The sequence below is a fragment of the Rissa tridactyla genome, chromosome Z, assembly GCF_028500815.1.
Source record: "Rissa tridactyla isolate bRisTri1 chromosome Z, bRisTri1.patW.cur.20221130, whole genome shotgun sequence".
Lineage (NCBI taxonomy): Eukaryota > Metazoa > Chordata > Aves > Charadriiformes > Laridae > Rissa > Rissa tridactyla.
The window spans coordinates 3,900,867-3,920,137 of NC_071497.1; the positions used below are offsets into that span (position 1 = coordinate 3,900,867).

The 19,271-nt window shown below is 38.5% G+C and overlaps 1 protein-coding gene across 16 annotated transcripts in view; it reads right to left on the minus strand.

The window, feature by feature from the left end:
* The window catches only part of ADGRV1 (adhesion G protein-coupled receptor V1), a 304,201-nt gene that overhangs the window by 241,421 nt on the left and 43,509 nt on the right, over window positions 1–19,271 (minus strand). For 15 of the 16 annotated variants that reach the window (XM_054186136.1, XM_054186133.1, XM_054186132.1 and 12 more), the window contains 9 exons: window positions 18,176–18,399; window positions 8,650–8,776; window positions 8,379–8,564; window positions 7,332–7,512; window positions 6,580–6,743; window positions 5,794–5,917; window positions 5,142–5,414; window positions 2,525–2,651; window positions 438–655 (listed from right to left, as the gene is read on the minus strand). In XM_054186136.1, the coding sequence (XP_054042111.1) occupies window positions 438–655; window positions 2,525–2,651; window positions 5,142–5,414; window positions 5,794–5,917; window positions 6,580–6,743; window positions 7,332–7,512; window positions 8,379–8,564; window positions 8,650–8,776; window positions 18,176–18,399 (1,624 nt within the window). The remainder of the gene's footprint in view (window positions 1–437; window positions 656–2,524; window positions 2,652–5,141; window positions 5,415–5,793; window positions 5,918–6,579; window positions 6,744–7,331; window positions 7,513–8,378; window positions 8,565–8,649; window positions 8,777–18,175; window positions 18,400–19,271) is intronic. The other variant, XM_054186141.1, reaches the window with a different exon arrangement.

A 19,271-nucleotide genomic window follows, 5' to 3' on the forward strand; every position in this document is an offset into this window, starting at 1 on the left:
GAACTCTGCTCAGTAGCAAACGTGTAGCAGTTGTAATTTAAGTCATATGAAGTGGTAACTGTAAGTATTTCACCTCCTCTAGAGAAAAGCAAACCAACCAACCAACCTCCATTATGGTAGACATGCATAGTCTTTAATAGCTTTACTTTGTCTTCAACTACACGAAGATTTACATCTCTGGAATCAGGAAGAGGCATCCTTTTTAAAGGTCAGATCACCAAAATGTGTACAACAGCAATACAGGAACTGAATAACTGCACTGATATATCTAAATTAAGATTAAATGAAAAATAAAACCTAAAACCGTACCAGAAAAGTATAGGATAACAAGACGTGATTCAAGGCAAAGCTCTTTCCAGGGTTGGTTTCTTTTTTATTGATTAAACAAAATTCTTTTCTAACAGATATGATGGGAATGGTGATATGGAAGACAATACCTGAAGCATTCACCAGCTTTAGAATGTAAAATTCATTGAATTCAGGAATTCTATCTGAAATAGCATGGAGTGTTATTGGCTTTGATCCTTCACCATCCATGAAGCACACAGTCCCGTAAGTTTCATAGAACTCTTCTCCTGGTCTCAGCGCAGAGTCATTATCGAACAGCTGCCAGGTCAACGAAACGTTGCCAAAGTGTCCTCTGTGTCTCAAAATCCTGTTCAGTGATACAGAAAGAGTGAACGTCCTGGCAGGTATGCATCAGCACTCATTAGTGAGGGAAAACACAATTACGGTCACCTTCCTTACTGTGAAAAATAACATACAACATTCTAAATAACCATGAACGATACATACAACCACGAACAATAACACAATCCTCTTTGAAGGCCCGCAATTTCACAGTATAATTCTACTCACAGGTATATGACAGGTATCTTAGGAAAAAAGTAAACCATGCACGTCCATGCAAAGTAGCACTGTTAAGCTAAACATCAGCTTGTACTGCACTTCTATTGTGTAAATAATAAATGCGAATGTATAATAGTTCAGCAAGTTAACATTAAAAATTGATATACCTGGCCATCCTTAGACAAGAACGAGAATTATCTACATTTAACCACAAGCATTTCTCCCTTGAATCATAAAGCCTCCCTACACTCTTTCTTACATTGGTATTAAATTTGGGTTATGTTCTATGTTCTTCAGAAATCTGTGGTTATTCCAGATTAAGAATGTAGTAAATAAAAACAAGATATTTTTTTTCTATAGCTATGCGGTAACATAATTTCACCAATTTCCAAAAGGCATTATAAATAAAACCTGAAGCGTATAGTACCTTTATTTAAGAATTGTGCTTTACACAACAAAAGTGTGCTTCTGCTTGCCCGGTAAAATAAAATAAAAATAAAGTGAGATTGTATCAGGCTGAAAAAATACTTCAGCAAAACTAGTCTCGGCACAGCAACACGATTATGTTGTTTCTGCTTCCAAAGGTTTTTCTTTTTTTTGCCGTTGGCCAGGGTCTATTTCCACGTATAGGCATATACATTTAGTTCAAATCACCATTCTTCACAACACCAAATAAAAAAATTTCATCCTGCAAATAAGATTGTAAAGGACAAAAAAAAACCAACCCAAGAGCAGCAAAACAAAAATAAACACACAATATATTTAATATCCTCTTTTCTTAAGGATTTTCATTTTACAGATGTGTAACACAAGTATGGACCTCATTCACAGTCAGAGGCACCTGATCCAAGGCCTCAAAACAAACAAAAAAAAATCAAATAAAAAGATATGAAAGGTAATTAAACAAATGTAAAAAGAGCCTCTCCCCTAAGTGTTTACTTTATCACATTGAATGTGACCTAACTTCTCTTTGTATCCTCGCTAGAGGTTTCTCAATGAAAAATCAGTATTTTTGTCAAGTTATAACCCCATCCTGACTTTATGGAACATAACAAGGTAAGGTGCCAAGCAAATTCATTTCCTAACCCTTCTCATTCTGGGAGGAAAATACTTTCAGAGGTCAGACCAAGGAACAGTACTGTCAGTCTAGAAGACAGGGACACCTGGACTTTGAGTATAGACTTCCATCTGTAATTAACAGATAGAAGAAAAACAAACTAACAGCAAGAACACAGCAATACAGGTTGTTTGTAGGGAAAGGCTTTAAAGTAGGATGCAGGAAGAAATCAAGAATCACATAGTCGTAATTAGTTGTATTTTGTAAAGATTCTCTACTTCTCCGTTAGTCTGGGTTACATTCTACTCTAATCATCTGTATTCTTCTGTATCTAACGTCTACTGAGAACATAACATAGTCTAATTTATTTACGTTTTATCATTAATTTCTGTATACATTAATATACATTTTAATATGCACAGTCTACTTGAAAATGTAACAGTTGATGTCTTCAATATATTTACAAATCATTTAATCCAAAATTTGGTAAAGCGATTTTTTCTTTAATACGTTTTTATCAGTGCAAATTTGCATGAGATTGGATCAAAGTACTATCCATAAGGTACCATATACATCAGTTCAAAAAAAGTGCAAAAGTATTATTTAAAAGTTACTTACAAAAAATTATTACTTTTGCCTTCTTCCACTGGCTTCTCTAAAGGCTCCAAGGAGAAAATTCCATTAGGATCATCATTTGCTTCAATAATAACTGTAGCCACTCCAGCCTTAAAGATAACAGTATCCCCTAAAAAGAGGGTGATTAGTTTTATCAAAACTGGAATCAGAAATGGAGGTAACTCTAAAACTGAAGTTGTTTCTTTCTCATACCAATTGCTTTTATGCAAAGAAATGAACAATGATAAAACAATCAGTGAAAACCAATATTCAAGATCTTCGGTAACAGGCAAATCGGAGTAAAAATACTTAAGCAGGAACCTCAGGCAGAGAGTAGGACACAAGATTTGCAGGAAAAAATGTATTGACATGACCAGACAAGATGTGATTCTGAGCAGAAAGGATTGCGTGAGAAGCAGTATTTCATGTTTGATCAATTGGTCAAGTCAAAAGAAAAAGATATGTATTCGGAGATCCTAGCTCTCCTTTGTACCTAAAATAGAAGTATTGCACTTAAACAAAATGCAAGCTAAGAATAATGTCTGAAGATTTTATTCATACCCATATCACATCCTATCTGAAAGGAACAAATATAAGACACCTGTGAAGGAGAGGGGAGGCTGGCAGGATTTCTGTGTTTATATTAGCATTGTAGGGACGTTCTAAAACCCTTCCTATGGCCACAGACGTACATTATGTTTCTACCCCCATCCCAGTTTTCACCCTATTTCAGAGCATCAGACTTTTGTTCCAAATTAAACGTCTTTTCTGCTTTAACTTCATATACCTCCACCTGCATTTTCTCTGAGCTACGACAGTACAACATCATTTTCAAAAGGGATGTAACAATAAAGGCAAATATATACAACAGATCATAGAAATAATTTTTTTGTTTTTTTTTCTTTTTTGCTTTCAGGAATGAAAAAGCAAAGGTAGAGAATCTTAGTGATTCTAGAGAGGCTGCACGGTGATACGATCCTCCTTTTAGAGGCAAAGGGATCTTTGCAGTTACCCATTCTTGTAGGACCAGTGTGCCAGGAGGAAAGCCATCATATGTTCCCAATGGAGGCTAAGAGAAAATACCCGTAGATCCTGAAGAAAGTTAGTAAAGTAGAAAGAGATCACTGAAGAGAAAAATTAAGAAGGGAGAGGAATGGGTTTGTCCAATCCTTTCTCTAAGGTTGATGTTCTGTAAGAGACCCGGGTACCAGCGTGAAAGCCAGCTGGCCTCATGAACCACGTAAGCTACCTTATACTCAAATAATTGCTAAAAATTCTCCTATCATTCTCTGTCTGACTGCTACCCATGTCTAGGGCAGATGCAGTTCGAGACCAGCTAAGCCTTGTGAGCAATTCATAGACCAGCCACGGGGTGTCCACTGTTGTGTGACCTGAAGCTCTCTCTTGGTCTCACCGACTGCGAATCAGATCGTCATCGACTGAAATGAGGGCTAAGACAGTGCGTGTGTCTAAATGATGAAATCTAATTTTATGTTTCCTCATCTTGAATTGAATCCCTGGTAGGTATTTTACTTTGTGAGCCTACCACACAAATCTAACGTGAAGGTATAGTTAATTGTGATGGTTTTCCTTTGCTTTATGAAATTATACAGCCCCTCAAGTCTCAGTCGTTGTTTCGACGGCTTACTCAATTCAGTTTGGGTTGCAGCGCAGAGAAGTGCAGTGCATTCACAGACTGTTATTACCCCTCAGCTAGAGAACAATAACACCTGAAGCACAGCAAATCATTAAAATTTGCTAACACAATTGTAGATGAGTCTCCCACTATACCTTAAGTTTTGGCAGGGCTAGGGGTGGGGAAGGTCTTTATTAAGCAGGTAGACAAATTTACCTATTTCTTACGTTTAACTTATATTTTCTTATCAATATTACACAGCAGTGATGGTTTATTCCAGAAGACATCTATTTTTAAAATGGGAATGTGCTGAATAATTTTGTATCAATTCCTGCTAAATGATAATTATTAATAAAAAAAAAAACCAAAACAAAAAAGACAATGTTACTTCTAAGATAACAAATGCATTCTTTACTGGTGGTACATTGGATAATTTCTAACACACATTTTTCTGTAGATTAAGCCTTCTAATACTGTATCAATGCAAAAAATGTATGCATATATCGCAGTACTACAAAAATAAGAAAGAGACCAATTTACATGGTTTTCCTCTAAAATAAGGCAGGTCTGTTTGTTTTTACAAAAATCAGGCAATTGTGTAGTATACACTGGAGCATGACAAAAAATGTGAAAGAACCCCTCTTTCCCTAAGACTGTTGCAGTACTAACATTCTTTAGCCTTGTGTTTCTGTAGTCAAGTCAAAACCCCATCTAATTTGGAGCATTTACATTTGAAAAGAGACTTTGACTCCAGTTTTTGCAGGAAAGGTTTCAGCTGTATCATTTGATTTTTGTTTCCAACTGAATTATGCAAGATGAAAACCCAAACACGCTCTGTACAGTAATTGTATAGAAATGCTGAAACAAAGCTTACTCATTTAATACTTGTCATTGATATATTGCTTTATGATAAGACCAAGCCGGGAAAAAATTGCAGAAAAAAAAAAAAAAAGGAGAGTTACTAAACATACATCAAACCATTACTTTTACCTGTAGAATTCAAAAGGAAGATATAAAATGTTTCATCGGTTTCAGGAGTATCGTCATCGTTAATATACACGGATAAATTCTGCTCTCTTTCTCCAACATCAAAGAAGATGACACTGCTCCTTCCACTGGGAACAAAGTCTCCTTCTTCAGCTGTGGCATCTCCATTAACAGTCATGTACTGGACAGCAACAGCAGCGTCAGCAGATCCATTCCTTACGACTGTGAAGTTGGCAACCCTTCCTTCTTTAACACTCACCGTCAGAGGTTCTGAAAACACACAAGCAACACATCTACCTGAGTTCCAGCCTGAGCTCCTTGCATCTAGCCTATTTTCTTAATTCTCCCCAAAAGCATCCTTCTCCTCAGCAAAACAGAAGGCATATGCGGTAAAGGCATGGAATTACTTGCGGGTACAAGAGAACGTGGTTGTACTTAGCCACCTAACCAATCCCAGCATCAGCAAAGGGAATAATGAAATGAAATACGGGAAGGTTCTAAAGGAAACAAATACAAATTCGACACAACAAAAATATGAACATTTTATACTAGCTCAGTTGGGATTAGGATTTCCCACTGATCTGGTCTGTCAATAGAATCTGTTTGGAGTAGTATATGTATTCTGCATTTAAAAACAATAATATCTAACCTGCAAAATAAATGGGATCATCATTCCTTGCAATTTGTAAAATCGCACTGGTTATATTACCCAGCCTGGCTCCACCAGTAGCATTGAATAAGCTGATGATAAATACTTCCACCTCTTCAGGTACCTGAAAGGGCAAGTATTAGTGAAATTAATTTCTTGCACACACAAAAAAAATGAAGAAATTAAAATGAACAGCTGTGGGGGTTAACAAATCATAGATTTGTGAGTGTTGTCTGTTATTTGTTGATCCTTAGGTGTGTCAAGAGGGATGACAAATGACAGTTCATACAGTTACACTGAAATCATCATCAGTCTACAATCCTTCTAAGTCCCCTCATCTTTACTGTTGTACAGACGACAAAAAAGTTATCTTGCAGTTTCCTGCTTGACACATGTAATTTATTTTTACAGTTTTATTTATTTACTATTAGTTATTCTCATTCTGCCTTATATTTCTTCAAATATATCAGCATTAAAAATAAAAAATAGGGTTCCTGTTAGCAAGACAAGGGTTTTATTCAAATGAACTTTTCTATAATTTAACAATATTCAACTACTCTCAGCTTCTAACTTTTTCTGTTTGTAGGTTCCCAACGCACAGCTTCTCAAATTCTTTTATGATTAGCTGAAATAATAATCTCAGTTTTACCTAAGTATTTTGATTTTTCCTACAAATACTTATCAGGCTCTAACAAAACAGACATCCTTTCTGTCTCCTTAAGTTGTACCATTTCAGCACTTACTCTTTGCCCCATACTCACACAAGAACAGTGTAAAAATGTTTACCTCATCTGGCAGTGAGTAAATGGTGATATTTTTTGAAAACTCCAGATTATCAAAGAAAATAGTCCCTTGTTCTGGATATATGTCATTGGTACATTCTGGGTCAACAGCCCAAGACACACTAACGTTGCCATAGTTTCCTTGGTTTCTTACAACTCTGTAAGCAGCTAAAAAATGCAAACATAAACAGTCAGTGTGCATCTTCAGAACACCACAAATAAAAAAGAAAAAGGTCAGCAACGCTGAAACAAAGCAAAAGGAAAGGAAATGACAGGCAAATCCACTTCTCGCGAAACTAGTAATATGTGAGAGCACTACATGGAAGGGCACACAGAGTTAGACCACTAAACAGTCCAAACTTGCTCAGATGTGTTATTTTTTTGCCTGTAAATGTACTTGATAATTGAATAGAGACAGATAAATGGAAGTCGCCCATATGAAGATTTAGCTCTGTCCTTCTCTCACATAGCACCCTATTCTTCATGCTCCACAAGCAGAGCTGCTACTGCCAGGCGGCACCTTGCACAATACTCCGTCCCTCCTGTCTGGCATATTCTCTAGCCATTTCTTTTTTGCTGGACTGATCCCTCTGGCTTTCCAGACCCATCCTCCTCCACCGCTCATCATGCTGGCACTGTCCCACTCTGGAAACTCCTGAGTGGAGACCCAAGTCAGACGTTGTCCTAGAAAGGCGAAATGGGGAAAAGTAGGGGCAGGCAGCAGATAAGGCGGTAACTCTGATAAAAAAGAATTACCGGCGTAGATGACTTCTCCTTTACTTTCCTTTATCGTTACTGATAGTTCATCAGGTAGAAACTGAATGACACCATGTGGATCATCATTCTTCAAAATGGTTATATTGACCCTCGTGGCATTCCCCAGCTTGCCTGCCATGTCACTGTAGCCACTGAGTACCACAGAATACACCTCATCCAGCTAGAGGAGGGAAACTCAGTCAGAATAAAAATGCATATTCAGTACTCACATCCGGAACAAATGGCCAAATACCACAGTCACTAGCCAGGCAGAAAGATGCAAATTTAAACAACAGGAAATCGCACACATTTTCTACACACACAATGTATTTGCCATCAGAACAAAGAAATAATCAGAATTTTCTGCCTCTGATAGGACCATTTTCTCCAAAAATCTACCATTTTTATCAGCAAGGACTAACATGTCTAATACACTAATACAAATATAGTTGTAATATTCCCTGAAAGGTAAGTTTTCTTTTCTATAAGATTTATTAACATTTCTGGCTTTATAACAGGGAAAACAAAGATTGTAAAAACAGCACACTAATTTAAAAAGAATGTATCAACTTGCTTTATTAACCTAATGGGACTTTTTATTTCATCTATTTATTGAAAAAAGCTTCAAGGAACATTAAAACAAGTATTGCATCTATGTACCTATATGGCAAATATTAGTCTAGGCTGGGGAGCATTGAGTGAAACTGGCAGACGATTACTAGAAAGGAAAAAAAAAAGGAAGTGCTTCTTCACACAGAGTTCAATTAAACAATGGCACTTCACACTACAGAATGTCATGGATGCTGAAAAATTACATGGATAAAAGCATAACTGTTTCAATTCAGAGAAGAAAATCCGCTGAGGACTATTAAACCTAAGGGCACCACCTATTATTCCAGGCACCCCTGGTTTGGAGGTTGGGATGGCATTCTGGAGAAAAGGCATTACACGCTTGTTCTGTTCCTATATATTTGCCTATATTTTATTAAGTGACTAACTAATATGCCTGTGAACGTAATTTGAAGAGAGAAGAATGTTAATTTTTACCTCTGGAATCCCATCCATCCTTGTCAGAAGAGTGAGTATGATCTCTCTTTCACCAGGCTTAAACTCCAGAATTCCTGTGCTTCCATAAAACTCATTATTGTCTCTTGGTTCCACAGTGTAGCGCAGGAACTGCCTGACGAGGCTTCCTCTGCTGCGGACAATCTGCAGTTCGACAGATTCCCCTTCCTGTAAAAAGAAAACCCAGCTTTTTTCTAGCACTCTGCTTAACCTAAGTTGTCCATAATGCCTGAAAATTTACTCAGATAGCTACCTTGATACTGTAGGGACCTCTGGAAGCAGGAGAAAATTCGAAGACTCCTCCCGGATCATCATTTTCCAAAATAATAATTTCACGAGAAGTAAACCCGTATTTCAGTATTTGATTTTCCACACTGACCCTGAGGAAGGAAGGCAAGAGGGTTTTTTTGAGTGACAATTCTGTTTGGCAAGTACATCCATACCTCTGCAAAGGACATCAGAATACTGTTGAATTTTATGAATAAATTATGAAAACAATTACCTGCAAAGAATAAAATAAATGAAGAAAGACACATCAGTATGTTTTATCCATTTGTAAAAACACTTTTCTTCTGTAAGTAACTCTGTTTTCTCATTAGAATTTATAGTTAGTGATTCTGGGTTTTTTAGTCACACATGCACACAACACACAGGAAAAGAAACAGAACTGTGCAGTAAAAAGTTAGAGTTGCATTCAGTATTACTTTGTATTTGGGTCATAACATAAAAGATAATCCAAAAATCACTTAACTAATAGAAATTACATTGCGAACTACACATTCTTAGCCCCTGCTGCAAAATTTACTATTGCTACAAATAGGAAGGGACTTGCCCGTCAGTATTGTGGATTTCACCCTCACCTGTGTGTTAACCTGCCTTCTGTGAGACGTGGACGCTACCTGTAGGGTCCCAGTCCGGCTCTAGTGACTGTTGGACCTACTCTCAGTAGATCAGGCTCGTTCCCTTCCTCCTCCCGTACTCACAAACCCACTGCCTAAAAGCACACAGCAAACTGTGCAGGCAGGACCACACGGAGCTCCTCTTGGTGGAGCGTTTCTCTCCCCGGGCTACTGCTGCACCATCTTGGTCTTACTCATGGACATGGATGGGCCATACCTGGCAGGAGAAGGAAACCTTGCACACCTCTCACGTTCATTTCCCCAGAGGTGGTATGACCACATTTCAATGACATTGTTTTAAGTTCATGACATTAAAAATGCCAGAAAAACTACTACTGAAGGGTGCATCAAGAATGCACCTTCAGACTGATGGTCTGGATATGGTTTATTACACGGCATTTTATGTATTTAGATTCCCGTGCGTCTTCCATGCTTCCTGGGAGAAAATTTCAATGAACTCTTGGTCCAACATATTGTAAGTATTTTCATGGTTTCACTGTACCACAACACAGACTTCATGAAACAGTATTTCATGTAGAAAGAAACGCGATCTATTATAGCCAATATTTGAAATCAGCTCCAGAACTGTTTCCACAAAGAATCCATAAACCACTGGAACATGCAGACACAAAAAAAAAAAAAAAATAAACAGCAATGATGTGTCTTGTAGCAAAGTCTACAGGGAGGACACAAAACAGGAAATATCTGTTTAAAAGGGTAACATGTCATGTTTGCCGCACATTAAAAAAATACATGAGTGGACAAATTACTTATGTTAACATAAACTAAATGTAGGTTATTCGAAAACAAGATAACCTCTCATCTTTGACCACAAAAAAACTTCTTCGCTATAATTCTAGTCAGTTCAGTCATTTAGTTAGGGCAAATCATATTTCTGTCAGTTTAAAACAACTAATCCATTATTGCATCAAATGCTCAAACATCAAACACTGAGACACGCATTCATAACTTCCATCATTCACAGATCCTGAAGAAAGAAACATCTTCAAGCCAGAACCCCATGCCTTCAAATTAAACACCAAAGGGCAAGCATGCATTGTCTGGAGAGATGCAGAAGATGTGACTCCTGAGAGGAAAAGAAATGATAAAGACAGATTCTGTCCAAACCAATCACTTATAAAACAAAGCATTGATTCACTGAAGACAAACCACAGTTCACTGCACTTACCCAAAGTACACGACAAACCTTTCTGTCTCTACCCTGTCAACACAGAAAGAAAGGAAGGGGATGGAGGAAGGAACAAAAGTGCCGCTTGCTAGAATTTCAACAGTACTAATCTTAGAAAAGAAAAATAATTCAAAGAAAAAACAACACAAAGCTTTCTGTATCCTTTCCAAATGCTTACAGTGTTCATTTTATGGGAACCCTATTTGCTTGGCATTTTCCTCTTGACAAGTGCTAGCAAGTGGGCAGATCCCACCTGGCAGAAATGTCCCCATGACCAACCCAGCATGTCAAGACCATCCACGGTATACCCTACCAGCCCCTCCTCCAAGGGCTCCATTACTGACAGCCTCTGTGCCTGCTCACAACTGCACCAGCAGCCCACATTTATTAAAAGCCCTTTATTTAAAAAAAATAAAAAATCCACATGCCCCCATGATATATTTCATCAATCAGCAGAAGTAATGATAAAAACAGATCAGCACAGATAAGTGGGAGTTATAATGGCTACGTATTAAAAACTATTTTGGCACAAAATCACATCAAACTTTATTTTTGATAATTTTTCAGTTAACCAGATTACCAAAGTTAAAATACCGATATAAAAAATACAATAAACAACAAAAACAAAAATAAGAGTATTTGCTAATCTCTTAATTGGTTCCATTTTGACCAAGCACATATAACAAAACTACCACATCAAGTCAGATGAAAGGGCAGTATTATTCTGCAATGGCAACCATGCATTTTGACTTTCTTAATCTAAAATAAATAAGTATTTAAATATAAAACCTGTATCTTCTATCAAAGAATCTGCCATAAACAGATTACCACAGCATTTAAAAAGTGAAATTCTGACTTCACTAATCTCAAAAAGAACTCAGTTTTGTCGTTCAAGAGAGATAAGAGTTCACTCAAAAGTTTGAGAAAATAAAGCAAATACACTTGCAGATAAATTCTTTCAAATAGGAGATCTGAGTTAAGAGAAATTTTTCACTGATTTCCAGTGAGGCTAGATTTTAAATACTATATATTGAGACATTCTCCCTTCCATCAGAAACATATGCAAAGTTGTTCCAAAACCATCAAAGTATTAATACAATGAAAAGATCAAGGAGAAAATTCCAGAGTTGGTAATGCTAAAATTTAATTATATTGCTAAGCTGTTGGTAATATAATTTACAACAGAGAATACAAATGAACCATTATGTCAAGTGAGTTTTTGATATGTATGTGCAAGCTTAAGTAGTTAAGACATAATAATTCATCAGAAAGTGAAAGGGAATGCCAGAAACAAAATCTCTTTCAGCTTCATGAAGTTACACTGCATGAGCCCAAACACAGCTCAGACAAAAAAAGCCGAACTGAGGGGTAGTGCTAGAATCGAATGTTATTTTGTAATGCAAAAATGGAAGCACTGCAGAAATCCAGACGGTAGCAGAAATGGAACAGTCACAAGGTACCATGAGGTGTGCACCTTCAGTGTCTCCAGGTGTTCTTTGAAACGACTTAGAAGAGTGGCAATACTTTACTACTTTTAAATAGTCACAGTGTAAATCAAATCGGAATCTAGAGAACTTGCCAGTCAGAAAGCAACTAGTCAGGTCCAGCCCATCCGCTGCTAAAGGAAACCATTGTTCGGGAGGTTTTTCCATCCAAGTCCCATTTTCAACACTAGGACCAGTTGATTGACTGATTGATTGATTGGTCTGACCGTGTTTTCTCTGCAAACTGCTATCACTGCTCTGGCATAGTAAATGTTAAGTTACTATTCAAAAAAGGCATAAAAGAGAATATGTGAAAATGGAACAGAAGCACCTAGGCTTAGGCTTCCAGCTCTGAGCTGCTCTTACATGAGCAACGGTGTATGCAATAGGATCCCTTTAGTCTACGCTCTGAGGAACACACTTATAAATTCTCCTAACATCCCTGGACCAGGACCCACCAGGTGACTTCCTGGCTTGACCTTGGATGTGTCTCCCCACTGCGGACCTGCCCGGCGGTCACTGCAGTCAGGCGCAGCCCAGCGATCACCACCCAGTCTAAACCTGATGTGTGTTCCTGGCTTGACCTGCCCCATCACCATGACCTTGCCTGATGCCCTGGGCTCCTGGTTGTCTCCAGTTACCTGCTCCAGCCTGCTCTGCTGCCTCGTTGCGGGTGGTGGGATGGACCCCTGACCAACTAGCTGCATTGTCAGGCTGGATACCACACAGCCCACGGGCCACCAGCCATCAGATTTTCCTACATGCCCTGACAATGTCCAAGAACAAGGCACTGTTCACGTACAGTCCTTTCATCAGAGTAAAGAGGTCCGAACTTCCACAGAGTGCACAGCATCACCTTAGTCCTGTTTCACTCTCTGTGGTATGTGAAACCATCTCTTTGGGCATTCCTATAACAGCAGTGTGGAAACAGAACAAAAACGGCTATTCAGAACTTCCAAAACTCACGGTTTGCCCCGAGCATTTAGAACAATAAAAGTTAAACACAATCGCTTAGCCATACCAAGGAGCTCCAGCTACTAGAGACAGCACTTGACCAGGAGTAAGGAGATCCCTCTCACTGGGAAAGCCACTTGCCTTTTTTTCTCTTCTCAGCTTTACTTTTTCTGTAAAATGGCTATCTGTGGACATGGAGCTTCATTTTGTCACAGAGGATAAGCCCTGGCAATATTTATGCTGCTAACGTAAGAAACACAATCATGAACCGCATTCTGTGTTTTCTGTGATGAAACAGATGTAAAAAACACATCCCATACGACAAATCTCAGGCGGAATGACTTGTCACTAGGGAAATTCTCTCTTTAAAAAAAGCTTAATTATTATTTAGCAAGAACTACAGATTAATTAGGATAACTGACAGAAGCTTCAAAATGTGTCTTGCACTTTTTTAAACACATAGTATGACAAAATGCAGAAAGAAGATTTTTGACTGAGTTTAAAGTAGCATGGCAATTTCAATGTTATTATGAACTAAATACCACTGCAAATAAAATAATAATTATTAAGACATACAATGTGGTTGAATTTGCTAGGTCTAGACCAAGAATCGGAATTCTGCAGAAAGTGTTTTGAAAGGCACCTGAGAAACTGAATTGTCACCGTGAATCTGTATTGATGTTACTATTAAAAACACATTTCTCTAAAAAAACTTTCTTTTCTGTCAGGGCACCTCAGAAAAGGTGCATTCAGATTGCCTGTGGAATGCTACGCAATTTTCTTCCTAGATTTGTAGTCAGTGTTCTCCCCTTCTTCAATTTTTTCAGGATTATCTACTGATTTAATTAATGGTAGGACCTAGCTTTAAAGAATAGTATTAAAGTAGGATTTGCCACATTATAAATTCCACAGTGCTTCTCATCAGAGGGAACACCTTCTCTCCAGGTTTAATCCACTGATGATTTGATTTTGGAGGCGATTTTAATTTTTGTTACTCATAGCAGGAGATATATGGTGTTCTTATTTTGAAAAGTAATAAAAGCTAGCAGTAGGTGTTCCGCAGCACTCATTTAAACATTCTACTACTATTTTCAAATAACTTTTTCCCCATCAAAACAAAGTCCAATCAAACCCTTGAAGAAAAAGCCATTTTACTCTGAAAGAGTTAACTCATTTTGCATCACTTATGTTACTTAATAGAAAAATTACTTAAGTAAGAAACATAAGTATAGGTTTGAAAAGACGCTAACCACAGGAAATCACCAATTTAGGGGAAAATCCCAGCTCCACTAAACAGTATATTAGTGTTTCTGTGCATGCCAGTACACACAGCAACCCACAACAGATAAACATTACTTGCACCCTGAATTAAGGACTATAGACAGTATGCCGTGCTTTCAACGGGCCTTCTATGATTTGCTAACTTTTTGTTAGCACACAAAATGTTAAACGCAAAAATGTTAAAAAACTACCAGGCATTTCGCAAGGAAAAAGTCAAACCTATGCTTTGCATTTGCGATTTTTAAAAAATCTATTTTCTAAATTTACTCAGGACAGAATTTCAGTCGGTGGAAACTTACATCGCATCACAAAAATCACTAGAACTATAAAAATCCCCATGTTACAGTGCTTCAGTTTTGCTTTATTATATATAATAAATGACATTTAGGTAATAACATATGTATATGAATCTGTTCTGGCATCTGAAATTATATGAGTCACGACTCAAAAAAAAGTTGAGCATAAGGACTATTTAAACAGTCATCCGTTCGCAGATTGCCGTTGTCACAAATTAAAGTAATTTTATCAGTGTATTGCAGTGGATCTGCACCTTACTGAGGGGCCGACAACCGCCAGGAGGAGAATTCGTTGTTCAGAAGGAAAAAAAACCAACAACCAGATTTTTAATAAAACTGATTTCTATTTGTGCTTACTAGGTAACCTGAACGGCCCTAGTATGTTTATATACTTTCACAAAGCATACACACAATTTCCATGGCCAGTTCCACCTACATTCATCAAGAAGACCAAGGCCTTTTCTTTCTCATTCAGATTTCACTACAGACAGCTGGCTTTATTTATGTTTGGTCTCAATTCAGGCCTATTCAGATATGGGCTGGCATTCAACCTGAAGCTGCTCCTAAGAAAAGAAAATATGAAGAAGCTTCAGCAGGTGCAGGATTGTCTTGCTGCATTATTACTTGTCTGTCTTCTTTGGAAGCATATTCTTCACGATACACGTTGGCCTCCATTTCGTGGGCAGAATTCAGAGTTATTTTTAATACCTATGGCCTACAGACAAAGGCCACAGAGCAAGGAAGGAAAACACTATTTTTAATGGCTTGGAAAGCTTTTTTTATAGTTATGGATGTAATCAAAGCTCATTTAAAATGTAAACTGCCTTAACAACACCACTGAGTTGTAAATAATATATCCTTGTTAGAACTAATTATTTTTATTATTTTATCCATGCTATTACTAATTGCAATAAATAGAATGCTTGTGGACGTATTTCTATGTCTATAGTTTCATTAAAGTTCTTGCATGCTCTATTTTCCTACTGACTTATGCTACAATTTATAGAACAGTACAAGCACAACCACAGCACAGTGCATCTTTGTTTTCATGCTAATTCACTACTGCTGTGAAGTGCCGGTTGCCAGCCTTGGAAACTGAAATCTTCTGTTCATCCAGAAAATACAAACCATGCAGAAAGCGATACCACAAGCTTACATACATAACCCTGCCAGTATCCTTCAACCCTGATTTGGAGAGTCATCTCCAGCACTGAAAGGATGATCTTCGCAGTCATTTCATTCTTGGCTTCTGCTAATGTTGAAGTTGCCAAATTTCACTCATAGCCTTGAGGGACACTTTTCAGGTCTAGAGAAAAGTTCGGATTTTATCTCCTTCTTGTCTACTTCTTTTTCCAGGCCAGACCACCTGTTCTTTACTTCACTTGCTGATCTTGCCAAGTGTGGGAAAGATGCTTACTACTGGCGCACTTTTTACCAGCCACTTCAGCGCCAGCAGAACCTGCTGCTCCCACCATACATGGTAAAAGCAGAACAGTGGTCAGGTTTGTTCAACTGCAGGTTCAACCCTCATTGCAGTCAGGGTTTTCGAGGCACAGCCTAGGGTTACCGCTCAGAGTAAGTGGCAGAAAGCTGTAGTTACGCGTGTAGAGCTGTCAGAACTTGAAAAGTTAACCTTTTATGCTGTCTGCTTCCTCTACCTACTTATTTGTTTCCTATGCTTCCACTTTGATTTTCTGGCCACCTTATACAACTTCTTCCTAACTTTGATCATAGAAACATAGAATCATAGAATGGTTTGGGTGGGAAGGGACCTTAAAGCCCACCCAGTGTCACCCCCTGCCCTGGGCAGGGACACCTCCCACCAGCCCAGGTTGCTCCAAGCCCCATCCAACCTGGCCTTGAACCCCTCCAGGGATGGGGCAGCCACAGCTTGTCTGGGCAACCTGGGCCAGGGGCTCACCACCCTCACAGCGAAGAATTTTCTCCTAATATCTAATCTAAATCTGCCCTTTTTCAGTTTAAAACCATTACCCCTTATCCTGTTACCCCAATCCCTGATCCAGAGTCCTTCCCCAGCTTTCCTGGAGCCCCTTTAGGGACTGGAAGGGGCTTTAAGGCTCCCCAGAGCCTTCTGTTCTCCAGGCTGAACCCCCCAACTCTCTCAGCCTCTCCTCCAGCCCTCAGAGCATCTTCGTGGCCTCCTCTGGACCTGCTCCAACAGCTCCGTGTCCTTCCTACGTTGGTGGCCCCAGAGCTGGACACCATACTGCAGGGGGGTCTCACCAGAGTGAAGTAAAGGGGCAGAATCACCTCGCTCAACCTGCTGGCCATGCTTCTTTTGATGCAGCCCAGGATGCGATTGGCATTTCTAATCTTAGTTTCCCACTTTGTGCCAGAGACTCTAACGAATTTCTTGAGATGAACCAGTTTCATCCACAGGAAGCAGAGCAGAGAACTACTTGCACTAGCCTCCGTTTCTTTTTGTCTTGAACAGGACTGTCTTTCCAACGCAGTGAGTAGCCACATTAGAATGAAATAACTCATTCTGCACTAGATGCATCCACCAGACAGCTTGTACAGAAGCAAGCCAATCCTGCAATGGAATAACATCTTTCCTGCGTGACAGAATGACGTTAGTAACACAGAATGCTCAAAAAAGCGGCTTTCCGAAACAGGGTCAGCAGCAGCTTGTGGAACTGGTTGCTGGTTTGCTCTATGTAATCACCATGGGTACCTGGTATTGAAGCTCCCGGGAGTAGTTTGCACTTCCTATATAGGACAAGAATACTTCTTCTGCATCAGGTAAGGACTGTGTAAGTAGTAGATATTCAATGTGGACGTTGCTGCTAGCAGACCCTCATTACTGTGTTTCCAGAAAAAGTAGAAAAATATACCCTAGACTAATCAGAGGTAGTAGAAGTGGTGGTATTTCTAAACTATACATACAACTGAGTTGTTGGAAGCAGGACAGAAGACAAAGCCAAGGTTCTCCTGTTAGTAAATCAAAAAGGGAATACGCTCCTAGATATGAACTAATTTAAGTATTCTGAGTAGTGTTCACATGCAGACAATAGTGTCTCCTGAGGTCCCTTACAGCCTTAATTATCCTAGAAGCTGGATCTCCTGCAGAAAGCAGACTATAACACCGCACTTCAGCTCTCTCTGTAGCCAAAGAGTGTGGTAATGGTCACACTGCACTATTTCGGAAGCCAGGAGTTGTGACGAAGTGCCTAATTATCAAGAGCAAGCAATACTGAACGTGCAGATCAAACAAATAAAAAGCTGATCCAACTCTGCAATGACACGCTAGCTATCAACCTTTTTCAGACAGAAACATAGTCATGTGTTGTTTACTACTCTTCATTATAATTTTCCCAATTACCTCACTAATACTTTTCTGAAAAGATGTATGTTAAAGCAAGAGCTATAACTAAAGATCAAAGCTGAAAGAACTTTCTAAATAGCATACCTTATCTTCATCAAAATATAAACAAAATTAAGTCGTCAGATAATAAGTACAACACGGTTTCTTACGTTGATCTCCAGTCAAAGAAGGATGCAAACACTATCTGAATCAAGGCCTAATACTGCTTCAGGCCCTTCACTCCTTATCAACACAATACAGGAATACTTCCTAATTAATACTGTGCTAATTTGTTATATATAAATTGAGTGTTACAACTGATACATAGGAATAGAGATTAGGGTACAATACCTGTCCAAAGTTAATAACACAGTTTCATTCATTTCAGGTATATCATCAGCTTTAACAGTAACGTTGATTGTAGTATCACTTTGTCCGGACAAGAAAACAACAGAGCCATTAAAAGGACTTATATCGTCATGTGTTACTGCCTTTTGATTGAGACCAGAGGGTTTCAGACTCCAAAACACAGTTGCTTGACCATCAGTCCCATCTCGATGCAATCCAATGGAAACCTATGAAACGCATGAGTCTGTCATGACTTGTAAAACTAGATGCAAAACCAACTACCTCCTTGTCAATTACTATTCAAATGTGAGCCTCAAAATGTTGAGCTTGTTTTTTTACTCATACCTACGTATAAGACATGAAATCAAAGATGGTATATCAACAAAAGTACTGAATCTTATGCTTTTAATAATTTATCAGTTATATAATTAGACAGTGGAGATGACAGATTATTAATATCGTAAATTGCTTAGCAACCATAAACTCAAAGAGCTTTGTATGACTGATTTAATCAGCACCCCCCTCATCAAGACACAACCTACATTTTAAACGTAACTACCATATTACCCTGGTTGTTGTAGTACAGTGCTAACCTGCACTTTGCTTAAGGAAATCAGCAGTTTTAATCTCATAATGAGAAACAATCCAGCTGATTCAGGATCTGTGGGAAGATTTCAGTGAAGACAACTAGGGGGAAAAGGGAAGATGTATGAAAAAAACATTTTAAAAAAGGTTTCTACAGGTGGGACTAAAGCACTCGGACAGCAACACTTTTGCAAATGCTTCTTTGGGTTCTGAGAAACCTAAAAAGCATAATTGTTGGAAAACACACCCAGCAAGCCAAATTATACGTTCGCATGTAAGTAAATCAGCTATAAGACAGACAGACGTTTCCATGAAATGAGGAGTGATATCAGTCCTGCTTCACATCACCACCTTTGCTGTTGGTGAGAGAGATTACAACTATCTGCAGCATCTTTTGTTACGTGTGAGCATCAAGACCTAGCCAGTTTTAGATGCTTACAGACAATGCAAAGATCAACCTCGCTTTCCTGATAATGACTAACACATGATTTCAGATCTCATTTTCACAAGGACA